Source organism: Populus nigra, chromosome 14, assembly GCF_951802175.1.
Source record: "Populus nigra chromosome 14, ddPopNigr1.1, whole genome shotgun sequence".
Taxonomy (NCBI): domain Eukaryota; kingdom Viridiplantae; phylum Streptophyta; class Magnoliopsida; order Malpighiales; family Salicaceae; genus Populus; species Populus nigra.
Window position 1 is genome coordinate 3,903,273 of NC_084865.1, and position 12,680 is coordinate 3,915,952.

General features: G+C 31.2%; 1 protein-coding gene and 1 non-coding gene across 3 annotated transcripts; one reads left to right on the plus strand and one right to left on the minus strand.

The window, feature by feature from the left end:
- Window positions 1–5,523: 5,523 nt before the first annotated feature.
- LOC133673044 (uncharacterized) lies at window positions 5,524–10,685 on the plus strand. Of its 2 annotated transcripts, none has more exons than XR_009834946.1 (7): window positions 5,524–5,785; window positions 6,057–6,174; window positions 6,273–6,343; window positions 7,630–7,917; window positions 8,041–8,141; window positions 8,483–8,591; window positions 10,420–10,685. XR_009834946.1 is itself a non-coding variant. In XM_062093653.1 (7 exons), the coding sequence occupies exons 1-7, from the start codon at window positions 5,762–5,764 to the stop codon at window positions 10,496–10,498; spliced, it is 786 nt and encodes a 261-aa protein (XP_061949637.1). In that variant the 5' UTR covers window positions 5,526–5,761; the 3' UTR covers window positions 10,499–10,685. The 2 variants fall into 2 exon arrangements, 1 of the variants encoding a protein (XP_061949637.1); XM_062093653.1 differs by having other exon boundaries at window positions 5,526–5,785; window positions 8,041–8,137.
- Window positions 10,175–10,304, minus strand: LOC133673612 (U6atac minor spliceosomal RNA). The gene has a single exon (XR_009835025.1). It is a non-coding gene; the product is annotated as a U6atac minor spliceosomal RNA (small nuclear RNA).
- Window positions 10,686–12,680: the final 1,995 nt, after the last annotated feature.

The window sequence follows — 12,680 nt, forward strand, 5'->3', positions numbered from 1 at the left end:
CGTATCTATCAGCAACCCCACCCGAGATTCACCATTCTTTCTTACCTTGCCCTTGCTTTTACCGACATCTCCATTCTACATTTTCCTTATCAACTGATTCCTTTTCTTATTCTTCTTTTTTTGTCCGAACTTAAAATAGATTTTTTTTCCTGAAAAACCTCCCTTCGTCCTTCACTGTCAGAGAAATCGAAAGTCCCGTCCTTCAATTATTTTAAAGACGATATATTTTGATAATGGTTTTTTTTTAATAAAATAAAATATATTTTTAAAATTAATAATATATTAAAATAATTTTAAAATACTAAAAAAATAATTTAAAACAAAAAAATTTCAAAGTTCTTACTAATTTCATTGAAATGCACCCCAAACAACCCTTTTTAATTTTTATGAAATAATTGGTCTTGGTATTCAACCGCAAGCTTATGCTGACCAACGCATGGGGTTACTTATGTCTCATATTAATTGCATCCATTAACTTTTAAATAATAAAATTAATAAATTTAAAACGAATGGATATTAGTTTTAGTTTATATAAAAAAAGACAACAATTTCAATATATTTTATTTTTTCTCACCTAAGATAGATATAATTAATCGAGGTTTAAATTTTTTTAAAAAACACCTGTATCCTTTGAACAACGATACATGAAGCATCTTTTATAGGAAAAACACCGCATGCCAAGCCGGCGTTGAATTCTCATTACCGCCCCCTTCACAGTGGTGAGGCATGTTTCTTTATCTCATGTATGATGGAGCACATGAAGCTCCAGCAACATGTTTTTTTTCTTTTTCTTTTTTCTATTCAACCTTAAAAATTGTATTGTCTTTGCAAAAGATCATAAGGGTGTGTTATTTGTTATCTTTATCACATTTGATCCTTCTTCTTTTAATTGTATCAAATAACATTTATTTATTTTTCAATTGCATCCTTTGACATTTGATTTTTATATCAAATTTATCCTTTTATTTTATGATATTTCATATTTGACCCTCAATGTTTTGATTTCTAATTTATATTATTGGTTTTTTTATGAAATTTTAATTTCTTTGCAATTTTCTCCTTGGACTTATGATATTATTTTTAATTTTTTCATACTTGATCCTCGTTCTCTTGATTTTTATTTTTGTTTTGGATTCTTTTGTGAATTTAGTTTTTCTTTTTAATTTTACATTTCAATTCAGATTTTTATGGTATTTAAGGTTCAACTCTCAATGTTTTGATTTCTAATTTTGATTCTTAGACTTTTTATTAAATTTTAATTTATTTTCAATTTCATCCTTAGATTCATAATCATGATTTTTTTATTTTTTTTAGATCTGGTCCTCATTCTCTTGATTTTTATTTTTTATTTTGGATTCATTTTTTTTTCAATTTTGCCCTTCAATTCAAAATTTTAGATTATCTTCTTATCTGTTTTTCAAATGAGATTCTTATTTTCTTAATTGCTATTTTTTTATCTTTTAATTTTTTTTATTTCATCATTCAACATTTGATTTATTGAGATTTTGTCTCCTTAGTTTTTTCCATTCTTTCCAAACCCTACTCGAGAGTCAACCAAATCCTTTTGTTTTATAAAAAGTCAAAATGATGCCATTTAAAAAAAAAAATTAATCGATGGAGTTTTTTGATTGGATTTTCCCCGGGTTAATCAAAATATAGGTTAACCCAAGTTTTTGACCGTCCTACACTTGATCAATTCTCTTCCGATTTCTTTTGAAACTCGGTTCGGTCTAAGCCAAGGTCACGAGTTGACGTTATTTTCTTTTCTAATTGCATCATTTGAGGTTATTCATTTTAAAAAATAAACTTTGTTATTTCTTTGGTTTTCTTTTTAATCAAGTTTTTCGTGTTTCATGATCTAGGTGGAAAGATTGTCTGGGTGATCCAAGTTTTTTTTGTTGTCATTTTTCTTTCTTTCTTTTTGATTTTGATTTTCAAGATTCGATTCGTTTAAAATTAATTTTTTTTTTCTATTTTGTTTTTCATTGAATTATCCTATTCATATCATCCTGCTCATGAGTTTTGATAACTTTACTTTTATTAGCGCTTTATTTTTTAAGATTTTTTTTAATTTTATCCTATAACATCTTAATTCTTAAGAATTAATTATTATTTTTTTAGGTTTCTTTAATTTTTTTTTCTATGATATGGAGTCATTGATTTTTTTCTATCTTTAAAATACAATGATAGCTATTGAGCTTCATTTTTTTACACTACAAAAAGTTAAACATGTCCCGCGACGAATCACGGGCCATCTGTCCATCTAGTTATAATCTAAAGAATAGGTCAAGGACATTTATTTCGGGCAGCCAGCCTCCCGCTAGTAGATTTAATTGCGTAGCCCCTCTTCGTTGGATTTAGCTCCGTGGGACCGCGAATTAAAGTATTGAAACAGAGAACACAATATGGTCTTGAATTCTTATACATAAATTAAATGAACCTCTGCAGAACACATGACAACAATCCTTCGGCTGTATCCTTATAGGATCGCTTGTCCTGAAAATGCATGTAATGGTTTTAATTAATAGCATGGAAAGAGATATGGGTTATTATAATACATGGTTGGTGAGCGAGCTATAATATTTAATGCGAGGTTAATGGACATAGATTTCATATTATTTTGATATGTTAATATTAAAAAATAAATTTAAAAAAATAAAAAAATACAAATAAAAATCATATTAAAAAACAAGCCCTGCAGTTCAAAATATCTCTTAAAAGACTACGACAGATAGCAAGAATTCTTCTGTCACAGACTCGTTTTTGAATAACACCAAAATTTAAGATTCTGCCACGAATCATTCGATTCTGGAGACGTGTAGGATTGGCGTTATTGGGGATCTGATACTCTCTTATTCCTAATCTCACCATTAATTTTAGGGCAAAAGTATCCTCAAGCAGTAACGCAAATCCCAACTAGATCCCCACCTAGCTGACATTTCCCAATAAATCCCCTCCTTCAATATTCGTCATCTAGAGCAGACCATCTTCTGTTAAAAGTGCATGCTTTTCATCACACGCACCATGGAAATCCCCAACCATTTACATTTCAATGCCGAAAAGAGTTAGTTTTAGGCAATTTCGTGCCAAAATATATAAACTTTTTTTTTGACACGTGTTCCCATGATTGCATCGCTAATTTGAAGTATTTTTCATTTTTATTTATTTTATTTTATCATCAGAACATATAATATATATATATTTTTTAGTTTAACATGAGTGTCTGAATCAACTTGCGTACACCTCGACTAATCCTACAGGCCCTGAAGTTAACGATCATGTAAGCCTTCAATGACCATTATATGAGTAACCACAAGGCTCGAACCTAAAACCATAAAAAAAATAGACCTCTTAATCCTAAACTTTTATCACTGCACCATCACCTAAATAGTTGAACGCATAATATTTTTGTTTATATGGTAAGTGGTGCAATAAAATTTATTTGAGGAGAGTAAGTGGTCCAATGTCGGTAGAGATTTAAATGCATGCCGCATGCCAGCAGGAGTGCTGTGGGAGGTTGGATAGTGTAATGGCTACAAATGCAAGTTGGTCCGAATGCAGCCTGACAACCCAACAATTTTACCTATTTTCTCAAGGTACGTTTGGCATGCCTCTTGCGAGGGTTGCTGGCTTGTTGGATGCTGCCCCTTGTGTTGCTTGCTGGGATAAAAAAGATAATATTTGGAATCTCGCTCGATTAGTTGATTGATCTGATCAAGTTATATTGGCTAATTTAAAGATAAAACTTTTTTAATAATTATATGTTTTATATATAAGATTTGAACTCAAGATCTTGTTTTTAAAAAATAAACATCCAACTACTTAAAATAATCATCATTGATTTTTTTAAAATTTCACAACAACGAAGAGATATGAAAACAGCGAAAAATTTATTAAAAAAGAAAAAATATGGTAGAAAAATAAAAATAAAAAAACAATGTAATAAATAAAGGTTGTTGAAGAAGTGAATTACCAAAAGGAGCTACAATAACGGATAATAATGGCCGCTAACTGTATAATGATGTCGATGTTTGCTGAAGTTCATAGAATACTAGGTACTTTTTTCACCTAGAACAGGCAATACCACAGTGTTCATAAATGGCGTGAAAGTTTAAGGAGTTTATATAATTTTATAATATATTTTTGTTTTCAAACAAAACATTTTTAAGCTTGAATTTTATACATGTTTATATTATTTTATATTTAATTTTTTTATTAAATAAAATAAAGGATAATAAAATTTAAATTTATAATTATTTAATCAATAAATCTCTAATATCATGTTAAAAACAATTCAACCTCATAGTTTGAATCATTAAATAAAACTTCAAGATATATTTATATAATTCTCTAACATATATAATATAAAAATTCTTGAAACCAAAATTAGTAAACTCAATTCAGTTCAAGTTTTCAGGTCATATATTAAATATATTAATCCAAGTTTGTTTAAAACAATGTTGTTTTAAGATGTTTTGCAAAGCTAAATTAAATAATATTATTTTGAAATTTTTTTATAAAAAAAATAAATTAAATTTTAATTGAATCATGAATTGATTTATCAAGTCACTATTTTTATCCATGTCTATTTTTACTTTATTAATTTTAAATCTTACTTGAATTAGATTTTAAATCAACAAGCATTTTAATTACCCTAGATTCAGGCCGAGTTTTTATAATAGTAATTGCAACTAAGAGATAAGGACATGGAACATTCTTTTTAACACTTTATATTATATTATATTTAAATAAAATATAATAAGTAAAAAATAGCCCCCTATGAATATTAAGGCCGGCAAATAAAAATTGCGGACAGAAAAAAACAATGATATATCAAATCATGGGGGGATATTGATTGGTTTCGAATTGTTTACGCTATTTTAACTTGTCGTGTCATATGTGGATCCATAGGATGCCTCTCTCTTCTTCTTCTTCTTCTTACGTTATAAAATTTAGGAACCCATAATTTTATAAATTTATTTTTTTGTTTTAAAATAAATTTTTTAAAATAAAAAAATTATTTTAATATATTTTTAATTAAAATACATATTAGAAAACAATCCTGGTCAGAATCTTAAAGATTTATTTAATAAAAGAAAATCAATCTATGAGAGAAAGAGAGAAGTTAAATGTACCAACTTATAATCCCATGAAAATAAAAATTTAATTGATTTTAAAAAACTTGAATACTTGGATCTCCATTTAGTTTAGTGTTGTAGTCTAATTGTGTTTATAATTTTTTTTAGTTTTAAATTAATATTTTTAAATAATTTTAATGTGTTAATATATAAAAAAATTTAAATATTTTTTAATATAATTTCAAGTAAAAAATATTTTAAAAAACAACTTTTACTATCCATATAAATACTATATATATATATATATATATATATATATATATATATATATATATATATATAAAAGAAAAAAAGAAAACAATCATAATAGTAATAAAAAGACTTTGAAGGGGCAATATAGTCATATAAGGAAAAAAGAGAAGCTTTATTTGCTTTCCTCTTTAAAGATGTCATCAGTAGACACCAGTAACTGAGTCTTTTCTGTCTCTTCATTTTTTTCTACAGAAACCCGTGCCACTGCCACATAAAGAGAGTCTCCTCTCCGCTCCTCTTCTCTTCTCTTCTCTCAATGTAACTACTCTATTCTCTACTTCTCGCTCCTTCCTCTCTGTTTAGTATATTTATTTCACGCACACATGTGAAGTTGCCTTTTCTCTGCAATATCTCTCTCTCTGCATACTGCAATGGCTACTGTTTCCTTCACCAAGGTCAGAATTTAGATCTCCTCGCTTCATTTTCTGCTTCAGAAGCTCTATTTTCTCTGTTTTTTTGTTAACAACTTGGCTGCTACAACTTCCCTTTTTGCTACATTTTAGTTCTAGCTAGTTAATCACGCTCTTATTTTTTGTTTTATTTTGCTGGTTTCTACTTCTTTTAATTTATCTTTACTATTTTTTTCTTATTTTTTTTCTCAGTATCCAAGCAGATCTTCCCTAACGCTAGTTAATTTGTTTTTTTATATTCTTTTGTCTCATGAAGGAAAGCGAGTACTTTCCAGCTGCGAATTTTGATGGAAGTTGCGATTTGCCTGTTGGAGACTCGTATTTCCAGTCACTAAAGCCGAGTTTTGACGAGGTCAACCAGCATTGTTCTTTAGGTAATGGTGTTTTTAGTGAGCTATTACGTGATTAATTGCTTTAACACATGTAGCAAGCTAATGGAAGCTTTTTTTTTTTTTTGGTGTTGGAATATTAGATGCTTTGCCTATAATCATTGATGAGGCGTCGTTTCCGGTTGAAGAAAAATGTGCCTTTCGCAATTCACATGTAAGCTCGTCTTTGCTAAGATAGTAATTGGTATTGTCTGGCCTCTTAAGCCTTTTTTGTCTGTGATGGTTTGCCAATAGGAGCTCTACTATGATCAATCAGTGTTACCTGCCGATCATCAATCCTTGTGCTCAGAAATCCACCTCTAGTGCTAACTAATTCAAAACTTCTGACAAGATAACAATTGATGTTCAATAGGATGGCCAAGCGGTGAAATGTTACTTCGATTTGCTCTAGCCAACACATTTTCTTTCATAATAATGGTAGATGTCATTGATGGCAGAAAAATCATGCCATTATACTAATCTTTCTAAAACGTTGTTCTAATGCTGAGTAGTTGATGCTAGGGGACTGGATATAATTTTCTTTGTATATTTGCATTTTATAGACAAATTCATATCTATGCTGTTGGAACAATGCTTGCGTGATTCCTTGGTGATCTTTCCAACATTACTTAGAATAGTCCGTTATAGAAAATGATCTAGCATTCTGCAGTGCAGTGTCTATTTGGCAGGTTGATTGAAATACGTACATACAGATACGCAGACAAAGAGTCCAAGGATTGCAACCCATATACTGCACAATATGGTGAATCTAGAAATTCTATAATAGGAAGAATCAAGGAAACATCGATCCCTGTTCTTAAATGAATAGATCTTAATCTTATCAATGGATCAAGACAACTGAATGGTACTTAATGTTTGTTCTATTCTGTTGTTGGATGAAGACTTGATTGAGGCTAGACTCCCTACATATTATTTTGTACGATTCCTAATCCTTGTATCTTTGTCTCAGAGGGTGATTCCTCCGAGACAGTTTTGTTCTTTAGATTGCAAGTCTTGTTAGATTTGAACTAATGAATACTATGAAGATGATCAGGATCGTCATATGTATAAATGATAAGGCATACATTTGTCTAATTAAGTTTGTTTAGATTGCAATCTTCGGTTTTTAAACTAATTGATGAAGAGGCTTGTACATGATATGTATGGTCTTGCAAAATTTTACACTAGGCCAATAAGGAATTTGAAGACAATATTTACACAATTTTTTGCTACTAGTGACTCTTTTCTGTCATTCGCAAATCGAAGTATTCTGTACACAAGAATACTGTGATCCTAACCTTAACTGCTTGAGTTAGCACTCCCTTTTCGCTCTTTCATGAAGAACCTTGTGCCTATTGAAACTTTCATTTCTTTTTCATGAGATGGTCAATAATGGTCATTTAGCAGCCATATATGATTAAAATTATGCATATCTTTTGAAGTTTTTTCACCTTTGTTTAGGGCCAAGATGTCTTTGATTTTTCGATGGTGTCCGAGGAAAGCAAGACCACTTCACAATTTACATCTCAGCTAGCCTTTCTAAGCTTTGTAGAGCTTCCTTTACCACCGAAGAAGCAGATGTGCTTAGATGCTCAATTCAGTTGTCATAACTTCATTGATTTACAGATGGAAAGTGAAGATTCTTATTCACCATGCGTTGTGGATATAGATATTGAGATGGAAACTATTGCAAAACCCAAATCTGGTGGTACAACTGTTGGAAGTATAGAAAACGAAGATCCATTAACTGTAAGTTCCATGGATGGTCTGCTATGTTTTGTTTTATTTCAAGTGCTTGCTTGTTTAGCCTCAATGTGAGATTTGTCAGTCTTCCTCTAATTTTGGTATTTGTTTGCTTACATCATTATGCAGGGGGTGGTGCAGAGACAGGCAAACCTGAAAACATGTGGGAGATTCATGCAACTTTTTACAAATCATGGATCATCATTGCTGAAGTTAATTTCTAAAGGCATGTAAGCATATTCCATTACATCACTGCTGTTCATCTAATCCAATTGGATATGTTCATGATAGTCTAGTCAAAGACTGCTAGCTATCTGACCTGCTATTCACATACGATTTGTTACCATCATTCTCTTAAAGAGATGTCCCAACTAGTTTGGGATTGACACTTTGTTGTCGTGTTATTCTTTTAAGAGATGCAAATTGTTTATCACACCTACTCCTGCTCGTGGCATCTTGTCCCCATGATTTTGCATACGCCTCTTTTCATATGTAGTATTAATCCAGCAGAATATGCTTGCATCAATAAATGAGAATCTACTTTGTGATAGTAATTCCTTTCATTTAACAGACAAGTCATTCACTGAGAGAGTTCATGATACACCAAACAACAGATGGAGAAGATATAAGCGTGCATCCTCATTTGATTCAAGAAAAATTGTTCTCCTATTCTCAATCATGTAAGCTCTAAATTCAAAAGCTAATTATACAGCAAAGTTTTAGTTGTTGCTTTTTCTTTGCTCCACCTCAGTGCTTCATTAATTCTATTAAGTTTTCCGGTGCCTCCCATAGTTGTATATGCATTGCCAACATGCATCTAGTAAGGTGGACTGAAAATGTGATAGACAGTAATTAACTTCAAACTCTTTTTGCACTGATCATCATTTACTGATCATGTTCTACAATTAGTAACTCATTTTTATGTTTAAGATGGATACTTCTGTGGAAATCTACATGAAAGTAGGGCCGCAATCCTAATTGGACTTGTGTAGATAAGCTTGTTTAAGGATAAAATTAGACTGTAATATCACTTGTCCAATGTAGGATCGTCAATCATCAAGAATTGAAAAGCTTGTGACCTGATGTTTAAGGATAAAATTAGACTGTAATATCACTTGTCCAATGTAGGATCATCAATCATCAAGAATTGAAAAGCTTGTGACCTGAAGATTGTTTGCCATTGACCATTGATTACCATGGTATAATGATGGTTTAACAAAAAAATGGTCTTATCCTTTATTTCATTGCACCATTATACTATGTGTAACAACATTTCATTCTGAATGGCAATAACAGCATTTTGTAACTGTAAAGTCGTCCATTTTAACTTTAAAAAGCAGAAAAAATCATGTTTTGCTCCAGTCTTCTGAGTTTTTTTTTGAAAACTAGCACAATGCCCAAATGTTTTTGGGGAAATAGCACAATAGGAAACTTGTTTGGGGAAATAACACATTTAGTCATTGCGACCAATTTAAATTTTAAATGCTTTAAATTTGAAAAAAAAGTTGCTGTCATTCTCGCGCATTTAATATTTTTTTATTTAAAAATTGTGCATTAATAAATATGTTTTTGCTATGCATTTCTCAGATGCTATTTTATTGTGTTTCTTGCTTGGAATGAATACAATGAAATATCATTTTGGTTATGCATGGGAATCTGTGATTTCTAATTTGTGAAGTGGGAACAAATGATTTTTCCATGCACTTCAACAATGAATTTTATCATTTTGGTTATGCACTTTACAAAATGATTGTCCCATGCACTTCACAAAATGATATTTCTTTCTGTTCATATGGTCAAGGCAAGAAACAAAATAAAATAGCTCTTTTGTGAAGTGCATGGGACAGTCATCTTTGTTAATGTAAAGAACAATTTGTTTTTTAAATTTAAAGGATGTGGCAATGACGCTGCCGCAACCTTTAAAATTTATTTTGGTTGTGCCGCAGCTCAATGAATTGTGTTATATCCCCGAATAAGTTTCTTCCCATGCTATTTCACCCAAAAAAATCCAGGCACTGTGCTAGTTTTCTGAAAAAAGAAAAAAAATTCTCCAGTCTTCAATTCTCTCGTCTTTCTCAACCCCTTCATGCAAAAATCATAAAAAAACAAATCTTATCATGCTTGGCTTTTGATATTATAAATCCATCAAATCCTATAAGACTTGCAGATTTTATGCCCTTTCCACTTCATATTTGATCGACATGACCTTTCATGCATGGTATGCGCTTAATTCACATCTCTCTCTGCATGTTTCTTATCGATGAATAAAGTTGGGTTAGCGATCTACCTAGTTGGTTGGTAGCCTAGACCGGATGTACAGTAACAGGGAAGCACAGAAGCTGTTCATGTCTCTATCAGGGGAGCTGCCATTCATCTCTCCTTTCCACGAACACCTCTCTCTCTTCCCTGTCTTAGTAATGTTCATAAAACAGGAACTGAAATTTTCCTTTAATTGTCAATCGTGGACTAACCATCTTTTTTTTTTCTTGCTTCTTTTCTTTAATCCAGGTCAAGTTTGGGTACGTTGATATTGATATATCTAACACTGAGAGTGAGGCAGACGGTTGATGGGTATGTCAATGTCTAATGGTTTTACGCCTTTGTGCTTCTAGTTCATGCTTGAACTTGCCATTTTAAGTTATCTATTGTGAATAACTGGTGCTGGAGTTCTCTTTTGTGCCTTTCTTTTCTTTCTTTCTTTTCCCTCCCTTTTTAGGGTGTCCCTGTACATATGTAGTGATTATATTCCAATTTATTAGTTGATTTACCGTCTACTGCATTTTACAACCAAAGGGGGCTTTGATCGCCTATAATATTTTGTTGCCTTTCACAATTTTGAACTCAGTAGTATTCATAAGATACCATGGAAGCAACAGCTTTGATATTAGCAATAGTCAGTCTACCATCTCAGATACAAGGCAAACAGTTATTTTGGGGTGTAGAAAAATTTGTTTTTTCAACCAATTAAAATTTGTGTTATTTTTATTTTATTTTTACATAAAAAATAAATTAGAATTTAAATAAATGATATGGAAAATAAATGTCCATTACATATTTCTTGCTCAATGGAAAATTGATGTATGAGATGAGATATTTAATATTATCTTATCATAAATACAAGATTTCATAGATAAAAATTAATCAATAAAATAATATTATGTAGTATTTGCAAAAGACCTGAATGCTCTTGTAAATATAGGGCTTCACCCTATACCCAAACAAAGAAGAGAAATCTTCTTGCATATATTCTAGAAGGAGAAATCTTGGATATATAGAATTTTCTTCAAGACAAGCTCTTCAAGTAAGCTCACTTTTTTAAAAGCTCTCAAGCTTCCATGATTTATGCTTGAAGACTATAAAGAATAAAGCTTCGCTTGGAGACTACAAGGAATAAAACTTTGTTGGATCAAAGTTTAAACACTTCATAAGAGTTTTTCAACAATATTTTGGATACAAATCAAATGAACTTTTTAAATTGTCAAATCATCAAATTTTGCTATATAAATACATGTCTAAATTCGCTTTCTTGCGAGACAAATCTTGGCTTGATTTTATTTATAAATCAAGTCATTTTAAATCAAATTCAAAAAAAGAATTACATGATTGTTTATTATTTTGTAAAAATATTTTAAATAAAGATTGTATACAGTTATATATTTTAATAAAATTAAATATTTGTACATGTGTTTGCTTAATTTTAGATATTTAAATTTATGTCTATAAATTCATAGTGACTCCACTAGGAACATCTTTGCCTCTCATCTTTTCCATTCAAAAAAGAATTTTCAACCTCTCCATGATAACTAGAAAGAACACAATTACTTTTATTGCTTTCAAAAGCAACAAGACTATTGAGTCAGGTTGTCGACACTTCGTTGAAGATTCTTCAACCCCACTGTTAAAAACAAAATCCATCATTGAATTGTATGTGTAAACTAAGCCAATTCTCGAGCCTATAGCCACATCAAATGCACAAGGGGCAAGAGGATTCATTACTTCAAGGTTGAAAGTACAAGTAACTCCATCATAAAAGTCAAGTAGGGCGCGTGACTTTTCCATCATCACTCGAGGTGGCTATTTCAACAATTCATTTGTGAAGACTTCTTCATGCCAACTAACATCATTGAGCAAGACTTCAAGTTTTAACTCCATATCAATGATGATGACGAGACTATATCTTTGGAGGATCAAGTGACTAATTTGACAACACTCGTTGAGGAGCTTTCGACTTTACTCAAGGAAAATGACAATACAACAACGAAGTTAATGAACAAACTCGAGAGCATTAAGGGAGGCCAAACTTTAACTAAGGGTGAGCAAAAAACCTGAAAAACCGATTAAACCAAGAAAATTAAAAAACAATTAATCGAAAAAACAAAACCAAGAAAAAAAATAGCTTAACCCATTAGAAAACCTGAAAGAATTTCCAGTTCGGTTCGGTTTTAAATGCCTAAAACTAATTGAACCGGAATGAACTGAACCGGTTCAACCACATAACTCTAAAAAAAAAGACTATAAAAAAGATAAGTCACTAACCTAAACCCTAAAACAACACTCCAACACTTGCAGCTGCCATATTCTTTCACATCCCGACTCTTCCCAGAAAAGAACGCAACACATTCTCGGCAGACACCACATGGTTTGTACTTATCTGAGAGGCAATTCAGGGCAACAACAAGCAAATATCCTCGTGGCAGAGGTCTTGCCTGTGCCACGAAGACCATGGAAGAGATATAAAGAGGTTACCCTTCCTTTAGAAATGGCACCCA